General features: G+C 39.6%; 1 protein-coding gene across 2 annotated transcripts in view; it reads right to left on the bottom strand.

The window, feature by feature from the left end:
- GADL1 (glutamate decarboxylase like 1) overlaps positions 1–22,876 on the bottom strand; it is an 86,871-nt gene that overhangs the window by 20,507 nt on the left and 43,488 nt on the right. For both annotated transcript variants that reach the window (XM_026098821.2, XM_064506138.1), the window contains exons 13-14: positions 19,533–19,584; positions 16,351–16,440 (exon numbers count right to left, since the gene is read on the bottom strand). In XM_026098821.2, the coding sequence (XP_025954606.1) occupies positions 16,351–16,440; positions 19,533–19,584 (142 nt within the window). The remainder of the gene's footprint in view (positions 1–16,350; positions 16,441–19,532; positions 19,585–22,876) is intronic.

Here is a 22,876-nt window from a genome sequence, read left to right as displayed (position 1 = left end):
GAGCTGTCACTCAAAGGAAGAACACTGAACTGCTGTTTAAAACATATATTAATTCCTTTAACATTACTGAATTCAGGCCTCACTTAGGACATTCAAACATTCAAGAAGAGAACTGTAAAATTTTTACAAGCACAGTTTCATATTTTATTAGAAACTGACCTCTCAGTGATAATTATTCAAAGTATCTATTTTCTAGTTGAAATCTTGTGAGCAACATGTAATTTTATACAAAGCATTTAAAAAGAAAAAAAGCTGCTGCTGCCTGGAAAGTAGAAGATAATTCATGCTTGCTATAGTTTAATCTTTAACAGCTCATGATTTCAAAACAGAGCAGGCAGTATCACTAGGGAAATTATGTTGACATAAGAATGGGAAGAAACTTCCTCCTCTCCTCAAACATAGTTTTTTTTTCCCCTGACTGCACCAAATAGACATTAACAGTGTGTGTACTAATTAGCAGTTCAAACATATTACTGTTGTTCTGGTGCCCCCCAATGGTCACCTTGGTTTACTACTAGCTATGACTTAAAAATGTCTATTTGAAACATTCTGTTCTACATTTAATCCCCAAAATGTACATGTAGCTTCCCATTCAGCTGTATCAGAATGCCTCCACTCTAAGCCCAGGCACAGCTACAGCAGTACCAGCTTCCATGTGTGGTTTCTGCAAATCCTATAGCCAGGTATTAACCACCATCCCAAAGCAATTCCAGCAGAGTGTGCTTTGGCAGCTTGAGTCCTCCAGGTATACACGACTATCTCATAGCTACTGTTGATTGCAAAAATGAACTTGATTCACAGGCAGAGACCTTGCTTACAGGGTCCCTGAAGAAAACTAAATGGCCTTAACCAAACTGAGGCATCATTCAACCAGCCAAAATAAATGAATACCCAGCAATGACTGCGCCTTCCCTTCGCTCCCCGGCCACCGCGTTGCATTATCACACACACACTAACTTCGCATATCCAGACAATCCCAGTCCCCAGCCTAACCCAACTTGGACAACTTATCAGATTTTACACACTAATGTATCCTGTCCCAAGACACAGGTGGGGCAGACTGTACCCAATGTGATGCATCTTTACTTTCAACCACATTATGGCACAGACAAATTAATCACTCCTCTATAAATCAGCACTTGCCTCTGTGGACCTGTAATCACAACCCGACTACATTCAGTGCAGACAAAAGAAAAGTATGGTCCCAATCACAAAGGATGTTTCAAAAGACATTTTACAAAAACTTAAGGTAAAAAAGCAGAGATGAAAGCACAGCTCTTTAAGAGATTAGATGACCAAAAGCTGCAATCCTATAACTGACAAAAAAGACAGCTTTATCTAAAAGCCCATCCTGGTTCACTGGCAAAGCAAACAGAGCAAAGCAACATTTAATGAGTTGAACAGGGGAAACAGATCAGATAGCAATCAATATAAATGTGACACAGAGAGAATTTATCAGAAGAAAAAGAAATCCATGATTGACAGGACTAAGGAAAAAAGAAAGAATTTAAGTACATGAGTATGCACATGAAGGATCAGTGAAGCCCTAGTAACAGTTAATCATTAAAAATGCAGACAAGGCAGAAATGTTCAATAAGCTTTTCATTTCTACAGGGAGGGAGAAAGATGAAGCATTCCTACCATGATGCTGATGAACTTCCCAAGTCATTGGAACAACTATTGGGATGTTAAGCATCTACTGGGGTGAAAATTTTAGATCTATAGGCCCGGATGTCCTGTACCCAAGAATTAAAAAAAGCCCAACTAAATCTCTGTATATGTTTTGGAATAGTAGGGAAATTACTGAAAACAAGAAAAATTTTAGTGAAGCACCAGTGTAAGAAATGGCAAAGAGATGAATCTAGTGAAATAAGGATGTTTAACACAATATGAATCCCAGGTAAAATAATGGAAACACTCACACCTGATTTAATTCATAATGAATTAAAGGGTAAGAATACATAGTCATTTTGAAACTGATATAAGCAGATCTAAAACTTAGTCTTTTGAGTTTAGTTACATTTTTATTTTTACCAAACACCATTTTCTTAGAGCAGCTTGCCTTTATTCTTTTGCTGATATTGCAAGTTTTCTTGATGATTTACTCACATTTAGGGGATTAGTAAGAAAGCCTTACAAAAGTCATTCAGACGAAAAACAGCAGGAACAATTCACACAGCAAAGCATTAAAAAAATTAGGACTGCACACTAGCAATAAAGTTAAACCAAAAACATTTGAATAACCAGCATACCTCCACATGTAGCAAATAGGGAGTCAATCAAATGTTGTTGCTAGTGAAGTTCCACAGAGATCAGATTAGTCTTTATGCTAATCCCCACTGTTAATTTTCTGGAAGTCAATAAATGATGGCTGATACTATTTGTAGGTGAGAAACTGGCACAGGGATAAACAGAGGAAGACAGGCCATCACACAGATCTGGACTGCTGGAACCCACTCAAGCAGTGGCTTTCTAATACAACCAAAAGCTAAGTTACACATGCAGGAATAAAAAAAGAAGTGGAAACTCAGCTCAGAATAAATGGCTATTCTAAAAATAGTGACTCTGAACAGACTGTAGCAGTCAACAACAAAACAAAATTCAGATGAGCTACCAGAAACCAAGAATCCTGTCGGGCAGGAAATTGAGTTCTCAACAATTGTCTCTATTCTACATCAGAACCAAAATCAGCTTTAAGAAGTTTGACAAGAGACAGAGGCGACGAAGCTTTGTAATTAGGTCATTTATCTGGATGCTTTACATCAGTCAGGGCTGCTCTTAAACACGGATCCCCAGATCCCAGGCTACCACCCTAGATATAGGACCACTGGTTATTCTGGGATATCAGTCTGTGTTCCCCAGGCCTGGGGGGAAAAAAGCTGTCTTGACAATTCTTTTTTTCTCAAAATAGTCTTTTATACACAAAAAAGTCTTTGTTTCAGCATTCATCATCAAAATATACATATTTTATAAAACCTCACCAGCTTCAGCTCCCAAAGAGATACAGTAGAAAAGTTAATATGATCCATGATTATCATAAACAAGCATATAAGCATCAAGGAGGCGATTTTTATCTCTCCACATGCAGTATTGGTAACTCAGGTACTGGTCTACAGTACACAGTTCAGATGTTCCCTTTCTTCTTTTTATAATGATAATGGAAAAACTGGAAGGATGCTGATGACATCCACAAAAAATGATTCAATGGCTAATGAAGACTTAAAGATTTGAATCAATTTAGTTTATAAATAGAAGAATGAGAGATGACCTAGTAATAATTTGTGAGTTTGTGAGGAAGGCAAAAATAGAGTCTGGAAGGCTATTTCAGTGTGGAAAGGTATCTTCCACCTTTTTTCTCCCTTCTCAATCAATCCCTTTTATAGGGAAGGGTAATTAACCATTGAAACAAGCTGCCAAGGAAAATGGTAGTTTAGTCACAGCTTGATGTTTTCCAGCAAAGACCAGATGCCAAACATAAATCACTGGGCTCCGCAGAAAAAAGTCCCCATAATACTGAGACCAGGTAATGCCTTCCGTCCTTAAACTCTTTTGATTGTAGCTTTATGGTCAGATGCAAATCAGTTGCAAACATGTAAATTAGCTTCTTCATTTGTTTTCATAGGTCACATGCAGCAGCATAAAGCTTGGAAAATGATGGCTAATGCATTCCTGTGCGGCAGGCACAACTCAGTTCAGTGTGCATTCAAGGGAGAAAGGTAAAAATAACTGATGTCTTTGCAGAGATCTTTGGACAGACTGCCTCTGGCTCACTGGTCTGCCCAAAGGAGAGAATGGGGAAAGGAATTGCATCCCCTGTCTGGACACCTCTCTTCCAGCACACACGGTCCATTCAGAGAGCAAGAGCACAGACCCTGTCCTGGTACAGAACTGCTGCAGCAGGAAGCAGCAGGAAAGTGCAGGGGGAGAGGGGAACAGCAGGGGAAGCATCACAGCTCCATTGCACCACTTCAGCACAGAACGTACTGTCCTCTCTGTACTGCTTGCACTTCTGTTCTGGTGCCAAAAAATGCATCTTCTGGACTACGAGGAACAAAGTAAAAATGCTTCCACGCACTACCATTCCTTCATGAAATCTACACAGGTCATCCAACATGGGCAGTAGCGTAACACCATAAACATTTCATTTGTACCCTGACACAAAGCAATCCTTGACCAAATATTTGTAACCCAGGTATGTTTGTCTTTTTTTTTCCCCTAGAAATGCTGCATATGGCCTAGTGTCCATATCCATTGCAACTCCACATGAAAGAGGTCCCTCATTTATACCCAATATAACAGATGTAATGAAATATTTCCTCAGATGGTTTAAGCTGGTGTGGAAGTTGCCGCCCACATTTCAGACTACAGTGGAATTTTGCCTTTCCTCTGAGGAAGACTTGTACAGATAAACAGCTACCACTTTCTGGATGATTAGGGAAAAAAGATGTCTTGTTTAGTTTCCATCAAATAGATGGTAACTCATTCTGTGGGAGTCCATTAATTAAGAGTGGAATTCAAATATTTTAATTTTCCTTCTGTCCAGTATCCTATAAAGTGACCAGAAAAAAAATCACTGTGCTATCAATCTTGTGATCACTATTATTGCACTACAGCCAATTCATTGCTATTATTTATTAAATGTGCCAAAACCAACAGAACGCTAGAAAGCCTCGGTTCATTCAGAAACCAAAGCAGGTACCAGCTGGCAGGTCAGAATGGTTGCAATACCACTAGAAAGATTTGCAACTAGAGGAAACTTTGTTGTTTACTCTAGAAAGGGTTTGTTTGAAAAGCCACTACCAACAGGCCACACTAGCATTATTCATTCATGAGATTGTCATTTAGCCCACCTGCAATTTCTGATATTCAAGTACCTTCATAAAATATTTAAAGTATTCAAAGAATCTCCTTTACCACACCCTTGCAGAGGGAGAGGCTGCATTTAAAAAGGTGCAAACCAAGAATGTGACTTCCACTCCACATTGCAGTTTTGCTGCATGCAAAAAGCAAGAAATATTATTCACTATTAAGCAACTGCTGAAAATAATTTTCGTTTGGTCACATTCTTTGTTTACCTCTCAGAGAGATTAATCTTATGCATAGGACCAATGGGAGGGGCAGGCATTACACTGATCTTACACATATCCTTCATAGTTGAAATATCAAGCACCAGAGAGGTTAAGAAACACACATAACCATCAGGTAACCAGCCAGAGGCTCCTCTGGGTAATCACCTGATCAGTCCCCAGCACATCCCAGAATGTTCACTGCAAGTGTTCACCTACAAATTATTTGTTACTCTCTCATTTTCATTCCTTGGCCAGAAACCTGATTCAAACCAAACTCCTCCTGTACAGCAGAAAAGACAGAATTCCTGATCCTCTGAACCAAATACCAAAATCCTCACAGGGAAGGGGGAGGGGGGGGGGCGCAGCTTTGAGAGCTGCAGGAAGGGCAGCTCCGGGAGCAGCTAACAGGCACAAGGTGAAACAGCAGCTCCTCGGGGAACAGCATCGCCCGTTGCGGGACAGGAGTGATCCAGGCTGCGCAGCTGCCTCCCTACCTCTGACACCTAGGACCCTGCATCTGGCCGCAAACCCTGCACCAGCACAGCTCTGCTGCAATCATACAATGCACACATCCAGCACAGGAGACACATGATCACAGCTCCAGAACAGCCCAGGGGGCCTCCATTTGGCCAGGCTTCCTACAGAGGGTCATTTTGTTTTTTTCTGTTGATAGGATGCTGCAACATTCATCTTTCTTTCTACCTCCTTCACATAGTAACAAAATTTATCCCCAAACCAAACCACAGCACAGGGAGTCCACAAAACCCTTTTGTGACTGCTGTTTTCCTGATATAAGCCTGTACATCCTCCCCCTGCCCACACAATCCCACCTGTACAGCCCCAGGGTTGCAAACTATTGCATTCTCATCACCACAGGACCGGTTAGGATGCTTCAGACAGCCCCAGGGAATTCATATGCGAAAGGAGTAAATCCAGAGCTGGCACAGAGCACCCTTGTGGGGCCATTCTGCAGATGCCCGGCACACAGAGGAGAGAGCTGTGATTCAAGCATACTAGAGACGCTCTGAAACGCTGACACCTCTGAACGACTGTCTTTCTCATTCCACAGAAAACTGGGAGGGGGAAGGGGAAGAAGAGGGAGTTCATTCTCCCCCAAAAGGCCAGACAAAATCATTTAAGTCAGTGCATTAATATCTGATTACCATTTGTTAATGAAAAAAAGATGATGGGGAATGGGGAGAGACAGCTGTTATTCAGGTAAAACCCAGGCACAGAATGAAGCTTCTAGTGACCTCAAGACTCCAGTACTTAGACATTCCTGGGATACCTCAATTATTGAGTTATGCTGTGAGGGTATATTGGGTTTCATTTTGATCCACAGGCTATTGAACATGATCTATGACACTTTCAAAAAAGCTGTATTTTGAAGTTCAGCCCGTAACTCAAACTTTTTTTTTCTTCCATCATTGGTTATTAATGTGCATATGGCACAGACAGAGCTTAATGAAGAGGTACAAAGATATGCACAGTGCTGCTTTGTAAAAGAGTAGTCAATAGTATCAACCAGAACTAATTTAACTGTGTTGAGTGTCTTTAAACTCAGCTTTCTTATTAAGAGTAGTTCTCTTCACAGGCAGGCACAAAAGGCCATTTAAAGTATTAGTTGCTATGTTCTACCTCCAGAAGGAAGCAAAGGAAAGGAAGCGTAATTAGCCTTATTTAAGCAAAGGAAAATATATGTTGTTTAGGCAAACAAGTACTGCGTAGTCAGGAATCTGGATGTAGTAGCCAAAGCCAACAAAGAACATCAAGAGTATATCAATTTGCCATGCTTATATAAGCAAATTTTAGAATGGAAAGTATCTCACTAAATAGGCAAACAATACATATAGTATTTTTGTCAAAAAATAAACTGTAGATTTAGAGGTCCCCAGTTCTTAGAAAGTGTGCATCTGTGAGAAATAAGGAGGCATTTTCCTTTGATGTTTTTTTTCCCCTCTAAAGGTAGCCAAAGACTATTAAAATAGCAAAAGCACTGACTGTGTTTAACAGAAATTGGAACATGCAGACAATAGATCTATTCAACAGGTTTTTCTAAAAATCCAGTTCATTCAGTATTACTACACCTTATTCTATCCTCCCCCCCCTTTTCAAGAATAATTTTATTTTAGGTGAGCCTGATTTGTAAACATACACAGTCACACACGTGTGCACGAGCATGCACACACGTTCATATTCAAAAAGTGCATATGAGCAATTCTGAGAAGCCTTACAGAATTGCATTACAAAATGTGTAATTTTTCATTTCTACAGCAATAATGAACCAAAAAGCCATACTGTTTTGTGTGGAAAGATGACTTAAAAAGTGTTTATTTCTATTATGCTATTCCGGAATGACAAGAGGTACAAATATGGATGATGTGTTGGAGCTCTCTTAATGCAAAAATAGAAGCTAGAAACTCATACACACATGCCTTTTTGGTCTCATTTCCTTTTTCTGTAAAATACTGATAATTTATCATTAATTTACCTGCCTTTCAAGATGACCATCATCAAAATTTAATCAAAATGGCCATTATCTCCAACTTAGAGGTGCTTATTTCATACTTTTTCAATTCTTCACAAACACAGGGAGAACAATTTAATTTATTTGAACTGTGCCACAAATTCCTTCATTTAATCCTAAAACAAATTCGCTTTTCTGGAAAAGAAATGGAGTTTACTTTTCCAGTCTTGCTCCGTCTATCAGTAGTGAGACTAACAATGGATGGAAAACATCCGCTGATCTGGGTAACATGCTATATCTATTTGAGAGTGGTCTAATTAAAGACTACTGTCTTTGTTCCTACAGAAATAGCAAGAGTAGCTTATACAGTGCTTAAGCATCCTTTAATCAATACAAGTTGTGGAAATATACCAGAGTGGAGAATGTAGTCCCAGTGTGTCCTAACGTCCTTTGTTTCTGTGATCTTTCAATTTGAAAATAAGGCTTTTTATATGCTTCCTATCAGTAAACAGAAAGATTTATTATGTGTAAAGCTTTTCACAATGCAAAGGTTCAAAATCTGTTTTTTCTTCTGTATCTAAACTGAAAGCTAGAATGAGACACAGGTTTTAGGGAGGCAGCATGCAAGATTTGTAAGGCATTGGACAAATGGAGCCTACGCTTCCCCTGCAAGGGAATGTATCTACACAAAACATACCCCTTGGCGTAGGTGTGATCACTTGGGTCCAGGAAGAAAAGTCTTGTTAGCTACCTAGGCCTAGTGAGGTAGTATTTAACCCGAGTGAAGTGCCATACTTGCATGGCTACACTGCTCCTAGTGCCCAAGCTAGCTGCCTTCATACAGTATTACATATTGCCACGAAAATACATCTTACACTGATCTCCCTAGAGGGTCTAGCCCTGGCCCTTTTCTTTGAGCCTACCAGTCTCTCATGATTTCATTTCCTCCCAATATTTTCCTCCACTTTGTCTATCCCCTCAGCTTCGTTTCACGTCATTATGTGTGTTACCACACAGAGAAGTGATTGGCCACTCCATTATCATTAAAAGTATTTCAAGTGAGAAACAACCAGTGTGAAATCCACTTCATCTCTGGAGATCTGAGCAATCTTGCTCTGCCAGTGGCTTAGGGAAGCTGAAATCCTTGTTCAGCCGGAACACAACATGTGGAGCTGCAGCAGGCTCCCTTCCCACAGCTCCAGCTGTCTTTGTAGGCTGAGCACTAGGGATCAATAGTCCTCAATCCCCCGGTGGGCCTTGAACACGCACAGCTCAACGTAAATCTCTTCCTACAAATGTTGTCCTGCACTCTTGCCTAGTAAACCACACAGCAGCAAAACCATTTGGGTTTCTTTTCTTTGTTCTGCAAATTAAGGGGTAGCTTTAGAAGCTGTGTAACAGTGTACTTAAAATAGAAATGTTTTGCTGCCAGACATGATGTTATCGCTGGATGGAATGTAAATATCATCAGGTCAGGCTATGACTCCTACTGAAAGTCTAGGAAGGCACTAAAGGATATAAAAATAAAAATAAAAAAACCCAACTATCCAGAGTAGAGAACCTAAACAGTTAAAATCAGGTGGCTGGTAATTATCAGCTCTTCTGCTGACGTTGATTCCTGCCTACTTAACTCAATTGAAACAGTACCAGTGACCTAAGAAAAGCCAAAGTTTCTCTCTTACTCTGGATCTAACTTCAACAGACCAGCATCACTCTGGTAAAAACACTGAGCTACATTCTCACCATATTATGAACCTAAAACTGATTGACTGGAGCCCAACCAATTCTATCTACTCCTGAAAAGCCAGTCTGGTAGACAGATGAAGGAGAGAACTAAGATAGAAATCTCAAAGACTGCCACATCATGAATTACTAAAATATCATTTAGGACTACTGTGGAAAGCAAGGGCAGGAAGCAGTTCACATCTCAGCTTTGTCTTACTACATCTATTGCAGGTTACAACACGGTCACACAAATAAACCTCCTTTCTATTTTCCCCCACACGCACGCAGACACACGCGCCTGATGTGCCAGCAATTCCCATAAAGAGCAAGCTTGAGAACAGGTCAACAATCTCACAAACCATTATATACAGGCTGAAAGTCAAGCAGGCATACAGTCCCACCAATATAAAATATATATTAAAGTGCAGCTAGAGCCCAGATCTAATGCTAAGGTGAGATGGACTTTGTCAATGTAAGCAAGCATTGATCCCTGCTTCTACCGATGGAGACTTTAAACAGCCAATCTGGCCTTAGTCTAGAGACCAAGGCCATAAATTCCATGATTACATGCAAGAATGCAGTTAGAAAGCAAAGTATTCTATTTTGAATTACTGAAATTAAAAAGAAGCATGTTAGTTTTGTGTTCTTACAACTCAAATCAATTGATGTGACATTTTAAGAAGTCTTGCTGAATACTTTTTTTTTAATTAACAACCACAAATACTTTTGTACTGCTGAGTTATATAAAATGGCAGAAAATACATATTAAAAGGGAAGTGTGCAAATCTCTCATTAGCAAGGTTCTAAAACACTGCTATAATTGCCCTTTATTATATGCCATCGTACTGTTTCTTCTCATTTTATCGGAGCTCAGATCTCTCTGCTTAACAATAACAATTTATATGCAGCTAAACTACAAATATTTTATTCATCTACTGCAGGATATTGTATCCTATTAGTTTCAAAATAAGAGATGTTGTTACTTTAACAGGTGACTGCTTACTTTCTTAGTGAACTTCTGAGCACTGTTCTTTAAGAAATGGTAACATAACAAAAGTCCTGGTTATTATTATATTAGCTATTTCTGGTTATTATTATATTAGCTATTTTGTGGTTTGTGGGTTAACTCCCCCTCCCCCTTATGGTCTTTGTCTGCTTCCCTTGGGCTGCCTGCTCTCACTTCTCCCAGAATATTGCAGTTCTGCCCCCCTCACACAGAAGTACTTAAAATTCAGCTGGGCCCATTGAATTAGGATGAGATTTTGCAGCTCCTCCCTTCACAAGCCTGTAAAATAGGGGCCTAACATAGCACACACAGCATGCAAAGGAGTTAGTGCTGGATTCTGCTTACTTGTGTTTATGAACTAAAGCAACTAAATTAGGATTCTGGCTAAATTTCCGATCCTGAATAATGAAGACAGACAAGCCTTTCCAAAGGGTGGTTCAGACTTTCAGTTGCCCAAGTCACTATCAAAGAGTTTCCCACTTTCCTTCTCTATGTTAAAGATGGAGGGAAACTCATGCCAACTCCTCAAGTAGCTTCCTTGAGTAATTGCCTCAAGTTATATATGAGGAATCTAGAACTTTAGTTGATGCTGAAGATTTCCCTGACAAGCCAAATATCTTTAGACAACTCCTTTGAAGGACCTTGCATTCTCACCCAATTCCCTAAAATAAGGATCCATCCCCTGGAAGGTGTTTCTTCTCAGACCTACCAAATCTTTTCTGCTTCTGGATTTTTGTTTTTTGAAATCAAGAGATTTGTAGGTTTTGAGAGAATGCAAAAAAGCCATTGCACCATCCCTTAACAAACTTAATGCCTCTGGGGAAAAAAAGGGTGTGTGGGGGGTGTCACATTACATTAGTTCTACACAACAAGGAAGCACACCAGATCAGACTAATCAGACCAACACCAGTATTTACAAATAACTGATGAACAGCTCCAGATCTGTCAGTCACAGTGATCTTGCCAGTCTAACTGCCAAATATGTCAGTGCAAATCTTACCATTGATGTTCATGTCATTTGATGAAGCCCTCCACAGAAACTCTTGTCAGAGGTAGATACTAGTGTCAGTAAGGCTATTTGTTACCATAAAAATTACTCCTGTGAGCAAAGGTCACAGAATCAAGTCTGTAATATTACTCTTTAAACATACACATTAAAATATTGTTTAATTTACTGTAAGAAAAATTCAAAGGTCACAGAATCAAGTCTCTAATATTACTCTTTAAATATACAACAAAAAATGAAATAACATTTTAATGTGTAAGAAAAATACGAAGTATAGCACAGAAGGAGGTCAGGTACTTAATTGACAACATTTTGCACACAAATGCCAAGTGGAAATATACTTGCAGTGACATTCTGGGGACCTTTCTTGTGCAAAGACCTCAGCTCTCTTTATTTAGTGCTGTGGTTGTAATCTATGCCATTCTTCTCTAGCTGCTCCAAAATAAAGATAGAGGACAAACACTATTAATACGCTCCATTGCAGGTCCTGTTCTCCTTTTCCATCCAAACTTGTCACTGCAGTCAATAGGTATTTTGGATACAGGAGGAATACTGAATCAGGTCCTTGATTAAGGTTTGATTTATACCACAAAGACCACAAGAATCAGAGGTTGCCAAGGCAACACTGCTTCAACCTCCTTACATTTCCGCTTTGATGCAGAGCCTCTCATTATATAAATGTATCATAACACTAGTCAGCATGACAGGCTATTTTACAAATATGCCTTCAGGTAGCAGACAGCTATATTCTTAAGTGGGGAGAAAGGTAGGAATAAGGTTATCTTTTATTAAGGGGGAGGATAACATTCCAAGCTACATAGGCTTTATTATGAGATTACTTGCCAGTGGAGAATAACCACCTTATGCTTGTGAAATATGCTGCCTCCTGAGCCTTCTAATATAAACGTTTCATATTATTTGGCCAAAAATCCACAAAAGGTCAGAAAGCAAACATAAAAAACCCCAAAAGTCTAAGACTGATATGCTAGAATTATGACTAATTGAAGCTAAGTGCTCTGTATAAAAGCTTTACTGACCCATTGGAAATCTCATACTCCAGCATATGCTGTTGAGAACTACAGACCAAGCAAAGTTTAGTAAAGCATAAAAGACCTACCAGGAACCTATTGAAATCATTTAACCCCCATTTTGAGGACTGAAGTGGTACTTAGCAACATACCACTAGCCTTCTCCACTGTACCACCATTCACTATGCAATAATCTACCTGCAGTTTTGTGCCAGATCTTTTGCCAAATCCTGGCTCCATTAGGCTCAGCAGAAAAGGGCTGTTGGAGGCAGCTTTCCAAGAAAACTTCCATGTTTGCTTCTTAGTCTTCTAGACCACAGTGAGTTAGAGCAGACTACAAGCCGACCCAGAACAAACAAGGCATGGCCAGCTGGGCTAACAACAGGATGCCAATAGTTCCAGATGCATCCCTCCAAACCCTTCCTTGCTCCTTAGCATATCCTGCGCTTTCAGGAGACTTTTCGGAGACAAAATTATTGCTAACCAGCTAATTTTGCATCAGCTGGGAACACACCAGCACAACCTGGGAAAGCCAGCCTCCACCTCTGAATTTCTAAGGAGATGATTGTTATGAGTAAGAATATGCATGGATATTTGTTGTTACTGATAAAATGTGAAAATTGGAACGGGCTGCGTTTAAAATGTCTATTCCCCACATACACTTCCATATCTGGCCTACGATTTCCAGTTATACTTTCCTCATTGCAATTCCGTGACACATTGATTATCCTCAGCAGTAAACAAAGTAAATTCTTTGCCAATTTTATGGCATTTCAGAAAAGGAAGAGAAGCAAAGATACCACTAGGAGCCACATACAGTACTAGCAAAGCAATTCCAAGGCTTGTTCCTTCAGCCCATGAATTACAACAATTCGAGATTAGAAGCAACTGCCCCGATTTCGCAGTGAAAAAACAACAGCACTTACAAATATTTCTAGATGAGTGTTACAGTCGCTCCCCATTTACCATAGTGTGGTATTTATATGGTTCCTACAAGAAGAAATCCCTGCTCACTTTTGGTGAAGAATGTCATTCAAAAAACCACCTTAAATCACAGCTTCCTTTATGGGTTATGCCATTTGCTATGCATTCAGAGTAGTGCAAAATGTTCAGGGCACAGACTTCCTCTGACCACCTGCAATACCTTGCTGTACTATATAGAAAACCAGTTTCACTATATAGCTAAATTCTGAAGTAAACAGTTGAAAATGTTGTAAGACTTCATGGTTGTGCACAGAATTCCCAGTTGGCCTTTACTCTCACCCACCGTGTTGCTTGCCATTCTCGAAAGTGTCCAGGTGATGACTCAAATGCCCAGCCACAGGCTGTCCCAAATCTTCCAGACCACACTTTCCCATCACCTTTCCAATTTGCACGTTTGAGACTATGAAGAGGGCAAATCCTATACCTATAACCAAGGCCCCAAAATTTAAAAACAAAACAAACGAAAAACCTACCAAAACTCTCTAAAAGCCACAGTTTATACAGGACATCTAGAAGACCAACATCATAACAGGGTATTACACTGCGATCCAGCTAGCCCTCACACATTTCCACATAAACTGGGCCACAAAAGCTGGAGAAGATCCAGTACAGCAGAACACCTGCAAGGTTATTTCATATAGGACTATGCAAATTCTTCGTGAAGCTGAGAACTCGAGACTAAGGCTATTGGCTAACAGCTTTCACTAGCACTAAAACTCATGTAACTAACCTTAGAAGACAGCATATTATTCAGAACATTATTGTTGAACAAGCAGTTGAATAAAATCAATGACTTGCTCAAGGGATTTTTAAGACATATCTTTCCTTAATTATTGTCAGATACACAGGCCAACAAAATGGATGATTGATCTCTGAATAAACAGAATAACTGTGGTGTTAAAATACTGTGTGGAAAGACAGATTGTAAATTAAAGCACTTTAATGCTCATTTTAGTGAAGTAATGGGAATATTCAGGAAGCACTTGCAGACACACAACTGTATACATCCCCACCTGCCTGTCAATAGCATGATGCAACAACCTCTCAGGTCTTCATCCTCCTATCACTTACACCTTGCTGAGAAGGATGCATTCCTTCTTGCCTGGCTATATATTTGATTAATGCTTTATCTGATTAATGTAATACTAATGATTAATGTAATACTAATGTAATGACTAAATTGTTTGCATCAGCAACATTAGGTCACAGAACAAATCCACACTAGCTGGGAAAAAAAAACACACAGCGTTACTTTGGGTGATCTAGCTATCATCGCATCTGCTCTGTGATACACGTTGTACCCTCAGCAGCCAAGAAGTAAAGCAGCCCCAGATCTGTCCCTGTAGAGTACCCAAGAGGTGAAATATCATGCTCTAGTTCCAGAGCAGGCTCATCGCTGTATCATCTCTGTCCATCAACCCCCCTAGCAGTGCCTACAGCAATGCAACTAACAGTCATCATGCATTGTTTCTTCTTTTCTGTCCCCCCAAAGGAGAGAAATCTGTGCCAGTGTCTTGCTTTCCTAGGGAAGTTTTGCTCTGTTTTGTGAGTTTTGTTTGGGGTTCTGGGGGGAGGGAGGGAGTAGGTTTTGGTTTACTGTTTTGTCAGAGGCACATGAATCAAGATGGGGGGGGGGGAAAGGTCAGATTGCACATGAAAAGGACGGTTGGGGAGTGGTGCTCAGTTGTTTGGCAAAAACTGAAGACTTTCCTTTCCCTTTAAGTCCTCTCCCAGAAAACTTGCCAGGAACCTGCATTTCCAGGATGCGCCCATCTATTTCAGCAAACAAACTAAAGCTAAGCATTTATTCCCCACCCTGACCAGAAGCAGTGTGAAGCAGCGAAGAACAAGAAAATTATGCTCAAAAAAATCTCTCTCACGCACCATGTATGTGCCAAAGGAATTTGCTGTGCTTTATCCCTTCCCTCCTCAATCATTTCTCTAGCATACGTAAGTCAAAGATGGCAGTAGCAACATTATGTCTTCTACACCTTCCCACTGACCCTTTTCAAAGCCTCACCCCTTCATAGGTACATGAACAGGTATACAGCTGTACATAGCCCTTCCACTGCAACAAGAGAAGCAAAACCTCATCTGAAAGGATCATAATCCATCCATGCTTTGTGAAAATATGAAAAGCCTCCATGTCCACACTGTGACTTTGCATGGCTTTCTATTGCAAGGGTTAAATACACGTTCCAAAACAATACAAACACTGGGGTTAAGGAAGACCTCACCCTAGAAGACAACAGTATCGAGCATTAAATTAAAAGCAATTCCTGTGAAATAAAAGCTGCTAGAAGAGCCAGACTTTACTAGAAGAATACATGTTCTGTCTATAGTACACACACCCATGTTCAAGTTTAGGTTTTTAGTAACTATTATTAGGAAAAAAAATGCAAAACACTGAATCTGCTCAGAGGGGCAAACAATGAACTTAATTTAATTCTTCACAGAACAGCTTATTCAGTAATACATAATACTACAGTGTCTATTGTTTTCTTAATTAAGTCTTCACTACTGAGTCCCTGCTAGTTACTTCAAAATTTAACTGATTTTTTTTCAAGAAGTCCATGATTTTATACCAGAATGGCAAAGACTTACCAAAAGACTCACCATTAAATTTTTTCCCATTTCTGTTTTCCTGTTTGGGTTATTTAACATCAGAAAGGTATCTTAAGCATTTCCTCACTTGCATTATCTACAGATAATGCAAGACAAGTCCCAAGGACAATGTTAAATGTCTGAAATAGGTAATGAATACTCTGTCTAGATAAGAGATACAGACAAGACTGTTCATCATCTCTCAGTTCTGCCATCTGCTAACAGCTTTGATAGTAAGCTGAATACTTGTAAATGCCTGCATCTTTTATGTTAAGAAAAAATTTAATTAGCCTTGTCTAAATGGAGAACAAACTTAAAATACTACTAACATCTATTTAAGCATTAAATCAGCATTCTACTGATGGGTTAATGGCAGGCAAAGCCAGGAACTATTTCACATTCTTATCTGGCACATAGCTAAATCAGTGGCCTACAGATAATACTTTTCATGTGACACTCACCTGGTGCAGCTTCTGCCAAAATTCAGGTCCTTCCTCCATTTTTCTTAAGCTTGGTGGAATGTACCAAAAGCAAACGTTTGCATACTCTGGCTGAAAAAGAGAACAAGTGATTGCTTATGAAATGTAACAATGGGATAGAAATACACATTACAGCTCGTCAAAAATGTTCCAGTTTATATTTTGTCCAATAAATAAATAAATAAATAAAAGAAGCTTTTGAGCTTAGCTCTTTTCCCATCAAAACCTCCTTTTCCAACTCACTGAATGTTCTGCTTCCCTTTTTTGAAGCTAGAAATAGTTTTCACATTGTCCGCTTCTCTTCCTGCTGTCAGAAGAAGAAAACCTGTTGGGGTTCCATTTTCTTTTCTTCTCTTCTATACACATACTCTGCTTTGCTCACTAAAAATTTTGATTAGGAAAGAAAGTGCAAGAGAGGTATGGAGAACTTTCCTGATAGATTTTAAAATTGAAGCAACTTTAAAAGGAAGAGCGCATTTTCTATTTTTTTTTTAAATGGAGATTTCCTACGATGCTTTTTCCAGAAAACACGCCTTATGAACTCCTAATTTTTGATACCATTTAACACATGTACACCTAGGCCTTTTTCTACTGAATAACGCCGACCTCCTTTTATATCATATAACGTACGATACACTACATAGTGCTGGAGTTAACGCTGGCCTTTTCCATTCCTATATTTTATAAGGATCTCAAGCTCCTTGGCATGATACATTGCCATATCTTTGACACACCTTGTCCACGTATCTGAGCAGATCTTTTGAGCAAAGCCAGACGAGACATCTCTGCTCCCCTCCAGAGAAATTTTGCCTTTAAACTCAACCGAGAGTTAGCTGCAAGCTTCCTGACAAGAATAGGTGTTCATCATGCATTAAGGAAAAAAAAAGGGAGAGGGGGCAGGAGGAGCATTTTGTGCTTATGAGGTTTCTGTTTCACATATGCTTGGGAAAGTGTTCCCAGCAGACCACTGTGCAGCCTGCTGATATTTCCTGCTAATTTGGAGTAAGTTTTATTTTTACCAGTACAGATAGCAACTGCATGAAGAATAGATTTGTGTTCTAAACCCACCCAATACTACCCATGAAAACACTCTGCTCACTTAATCTTGACCTACATTGCTTGCAACTCAGTATTTAACTGGGGTCTAGATTATAACATGGACTATAAACACTCACGCCCCTCTCCCCTCCCACACGCCATCCTCATTAGTACTGGTTGAAGGGAGGGCGGGGGGGAAGGAGTTAAAAGGGAGCCTGATAGCTGGGTCACACCATCTCTTTGCCCTACTGCGATTGTGCTGCTATTACAATCTAAGGCAGTCTCCTGAATGAGAGCCCACCAGCTGAGACATGTTCTTTCATGAAAGGGCATTGGGAACCGCTCATATCATTTCCTGCCTCGCTTCAAAGAATGCATTAAATACAATTTAATCATCAAGGAGAATATCATTGTCAGCAGGAACAGAACGGCAGACCTGCCACCTGCTGCCACAGAATGAAATAAGGCTCAGCTCTTAAAGTCCCATTTCTTTTCCCACCGAGCACGCATCAAGTGCACACAAACACAGACCCTGAAAAGGCAGAAATTTCTTCATGAGTACAAGCACTAGCTGACTGTTATGGTTTGTCTTAAAACAGTTTAAAATCAGATGACAGGGCTAGGCAGATGGCTAATATTACCATATTGTCTTTGCTTCCTTGAGTATCTGTTTCCTTTTACACATCAGATACCTTATCCCCCTCTGAAAACACTATTCATTCTAGAAAAAAACTAACTATCCCTACCTACGCTTCACGATTTCTGGTCCTCTTGCCATAGCTCTTATCCAAGCAGGTAAGCAATTGTATCACAGAGGAGTTCAAGCTGACTCTTGCACCAGTAGCATTTCCAAGCCATAGAATGGTTCTCGTTATAGGACTTCCTCACTGCATATATCAGAGAATCATCTTCCCGAGCTTCTTGTCCAAAGTCTATCTTCTTTTCAGAAAGCGCTCGCAGAAACGGGCCTAGCTGCCTATCAGCAGTCTTTCTTTAAATTCCCACTCCTTGTCCTCCTGCACTCCTGAAAACCTCTCTAACCCTTGCACAGTCTCCCATAGCCCATATTATAGCACTGCCTCCAGTCCCATTCCTAATCCAGGTGCCCTGTTCCTGAAGAAACTAAACAGCAACCTCAGCTCTCTCCAGCATCTTTCATATCTGCCATAGACCTGAACTCTCTGCTAAGCTCTACATTAATGGAGAAGGGATAACTCTAACCTTCCTGCAGCAACGTGTTGCATTCTTCACTCCATGTCAAGTTTCCCAGTATGTATTTTCAAATAAGCAGTTTTCAAAGTTAAAGAGAATATTTTATTTTTGCATGTCTTCCAGCCTAACCTGGAAAGCTCACTGCATCAGCAAGTATAAATCAAATCTTCATCTGTATTTGTGCTGTGTAGCTGTCCATGTGTCACACTTTCTCTCTCCCTTCCTCTGTGTGCTCTCTTCCCCTCCCAGCACTACACACCCAGCTGTCTTTCACACATACACATTTCCAACAGTGCTGAAGCCTTTTCTAAAAGGACAGGTCTTTTCAATGTCCCCACATACTGGTCTTGCTAACCAAAGAGCTAGGGATAGGGGAAGCAATGGAAAGCTATAGTCCTGCCTGTTTTACTCACTCTCCTCTGAACAAGACCGTCATCAGGAAATAAGCCGACAGATTTAGCAAATATAGATGAAAAATCCAACTTTTTTGTAGTTTTTAGGAAGATGGAAACAGAAACAGAATTAAGAGGAAAAAAAAAGAAGCATGGATTTTAATGATGATATTCTCACTATTTTTTCATCCAGCATACAGTCTTTTCCACAGGTCTAGCAAGCACAGGCTTTTTGTTAACCATACTATCGATTTTTGCAGAAAAGCTCTTCACCTACACATCCTGAGGCAACACAGGCCCTGAAGCTGAGGAAATGGGTAGACTGATGATATGGATGGAATACAGAGCAAGTTGTATAATCAAGCACATCTGTGCCTCTGCAATGTAAAAAGCTTATTAAATTAGACACTTCAAATATAAATCGACATTTCTCAAAAACAAAACAAAAAACAAGAAAGAAACTCCACACACAAATTTGGCCATTGACAAACTTAATTCCACTTAAGTTCCACTTTCACTTACCTCCAATAGAAGCTGAAATCCCTCTCTTTTCTTAATTTCCTCTACAAGATATCTGTAATTAAAAATGCAGACTTTTACAACACAGAACAACACAATACATACTAGCAACAACAAAAGCCGTTTTTGAATGCTTATACAGACTTTAAAAAAAAAAGTGCCACAGAGTTAAACCTCATTTCTACCTGCTGTGAAATTGCAGTAGCTATCAGCTTCTGAAAACAAACAAAGGCTACAGCCAGCCAAGGAGCACTAAGGAGAGGCCAAATTCTGTCCTCAGGCACAGATTTTCAATGGAGCCACGTGGTACAAATTGACCCTATTTGCAGCAGGCTGTGACTTCCCTGACACAGTTTTCCATCAATGTTGCTCTCTACAAATTAATTCCTCAATCTCTTTTCTTCAAGTGTAGATGTTGTGCTGACTGCTGTCTTATTTCATGGCCACTCTTACATGTTTTGCGCTTCCCCCATTGCCACCAGCTTCCCCTAGTTTGGCCCTAGTTTGTCTTCAAACTTGTTCATGTACTTCCAGCCTATCTTTTTTCCAGTTCCAGTCCTTGTTCCACATTTTACACAACAGTGCACATTTCCATCCAGTGACTCACTGCTGATATACAATAATCACTATGCTAACAATGCTCTAAAATAAGTATTTCTTCCCTCTTTCTCCTGCCAATATGAAAAACATGAAAGCCTTTAATGCATGGATGGATCTGAACCAAAACTTTGGATCCAAACAGCTTCAAGTTATGGAAATTTTTTAAAACGTGACTTCAACTTTGCCACTGGCATATGTAGCTCAGGAATTATGAGCAAAGAGGACATTTTGACAGAGTTAGGATTTCTGTCCTTAATTCTCCCTCCCAAAGCCTTCCTAAGGAAAACTCCTAAGAAGTTATCTCAAATTCACACTGCATTTCCATTTCTCATCAGAATTTTACTCTTCCACACAAGATAGTACCATGAAGATTTCTGTCCAACACTAATAAGAGAGTTGGTTAAACTACTGACTGTGAACAAATACGTTCTTTTATTGCATTAATTTGGTATTTTGCTGCCTGCAGCTGCTTTACTGGTCATTACACAATGAATTCTTCTTTTCAGTACTAGAGAAAGAAAAGTACTATCAAAATAACCCCCCTCAGTCCTATCCACATGCCTGAAAACTTCCCCCCAGGGAAACCACTAGCACAGTTGTATCAGCAAAGCCTGGTATTTCAGCAGACATGCTGCGAAAATGGGTTGTCTAGGGAGATGGTAAATAATACCCTCGATGGTATACATTTTTCAAAACAGAGCATGGGGAGTTGTCACATTGTTCATCATTAACAAGTATTGTGCATGTGACTCATTACCTCTTAGCATACATCCCTGTAAAAAAAGACTGCTGTGCTGGAGTGCCAGTTCCAACAACGTGCAGCTGTACAAGTTGCACCAAACTGTGCACTGCTAAAATCTTTCCAGATGCTCACTGTAACAAGTCAAGGTTCTGGTTCTTTTCTGCCAAGATCATTTAGACTTGCTCCTACTGTGTGCATTTATTGCCTGGCCACTAATGCCCATACTGATGTTTAGGTTGAAAGAGAGGCAGACTGAAAGGTAAGTATAGACAAGCTAGATATAAGACATAAGCTATATACATATATATATATTTATAGATAGATAGATATAGAGAGAGATGCTAGGTATCTTGGGGGTAGGGGGAGGCAGGCAAGCAGGAGGGATGCTGTTTTTAATAGGTGAATTGTCTCAGGTAACACAGGCTCAGTGCTTCTGTCCTGCCGATAAGAAGGTACTTGTTTGCATCACAAAAAACGATACCCAGCACAACCAGAAGGCTATTCATCAGACAGTGTGCCTCAATTTTTTTTAAATACATCATAAAAAAGAAACTCTTGTTAGGGACCTAAGTACAATCATCTCTTTTTTTTTTTTTTTTCCCCATGGTCTTAAATAGGGATTGAACTATTTTAGAATGATTAATATCTTACCTTCTAACCCCAGGTATTTTTTTTTTTTTTTTAAGAAAAAAAACACCATCTGACATAGGATAGCTAATGTCGGTCAAGCTCACAACACTGTTAATCTTTTTCTTAACTACACTGCCAATGACCTAAAAAGGCAGCCAGTAGAAAAATCCACCACCCATGATTTATCTTGCCAGGATCATTTGATAGCAGTGGAGCAATTTTCTTTGTGCATCTTTCCATAGTTGACAGTGGAATTTTATTATGTCACATTCATGGAATGTCAGAATGGGCTGGGTAAGGACTAGAGGAGAGAAGTAGTAGTATTTGCAATAATTAAGGCTTGCAGAAAATGAGGGGTGGAGATCTGTAGTGAATGTAGACAGATGTCTCTGTTAAGAGTGGGCATCATAAGATGAATAGGGCAGAAAAACTGCAAAGATGCTGAAGCATAATACGCAGAGTTAGGTACAGCTATACTCTAAAAGCAGTTTGCTTTATTTTCTTTTTAGTCTGCTTCATAAAGCAACTGCTTTGCATCAAGGAAAAATGTGTGTATATATACACATACACACACACACACATACACACACACACACACACATCTTTCCAAAGTGATCAGCAGAATGGTCTACTGAAGGTAGTTTAAAAATAAGCCTTTCCAGACAGATAGGATCACCATATTCCTGAGCTATCTAATCTAACCTAATCTATTGAAAACATGATTCATCACCTCTAAAACAAGAATAAATTAATGGAATAGCCAATAAGCAATGTTTGATGCAAAAGAGATACATGACTGCAATTACCTTAAGACCTTTGCAACTCTGCCCAACCATAGAAAAAATTCTTGAGAGCAAGTTGTAAAGTCAGTGGACTAGTCCCAGAAACAATCCAAGTTTGTTCAGGAACACTGAAATATTATCTTTGCAAAGTAAAACCTACTGTAACAGCTCTGGAGAAAAGCTGCATAGCTGTTGAGTAGTTAAGAAACCTGGCATAGTGCCCAGTGAACCTGATGTCCCAGGTACAAAGTGCTTGTGCCCATGCAAACTCAAGATAGCAATGCAGCTACTGTAAAGCATATACTTTATCAGATAATAACTGAGAATTAATTTTCTTCCTAAAGAAAAAAAAAGACAACACATTTCTTAGAAGTGCTACCAGCTAATCCTAACATTCAAAGAAGATATCAGTCCCAGAAGATCATTAACCACCATACTCTCAAAGGACATTGACAAGTGATCTTGATATGGCTGAGTTCTCCTACCGATAGCAAAATGAATTGCATTCTCTGTATAGACACCAAACCATTCTGGAACGAAAAGAAGGTGCAATTTACCCAGAAGACTTTTAGGAACACTTAACCAGCCGAATA

The sequence above is a fragment of the Dromaius novaehollandiae genome, chromosome 2 (assembly GCF_036370855.1).
Source record: "Dromaius novaehollandiae isolate bDroNov1 chromosome 2, bDroNov1.hap1, whole genome shotgun sequence".
NCBI lineage: Eukaryota > Metazoa > Chordata > Aves > Casuariiformes > Dromaiidae > Dromaius > Dromaius novaehollandiae.
Note: the sequence above shows the minus strand (reverse complement) of the source record. Positions and strands in the feature narration are given on the sequence as shown.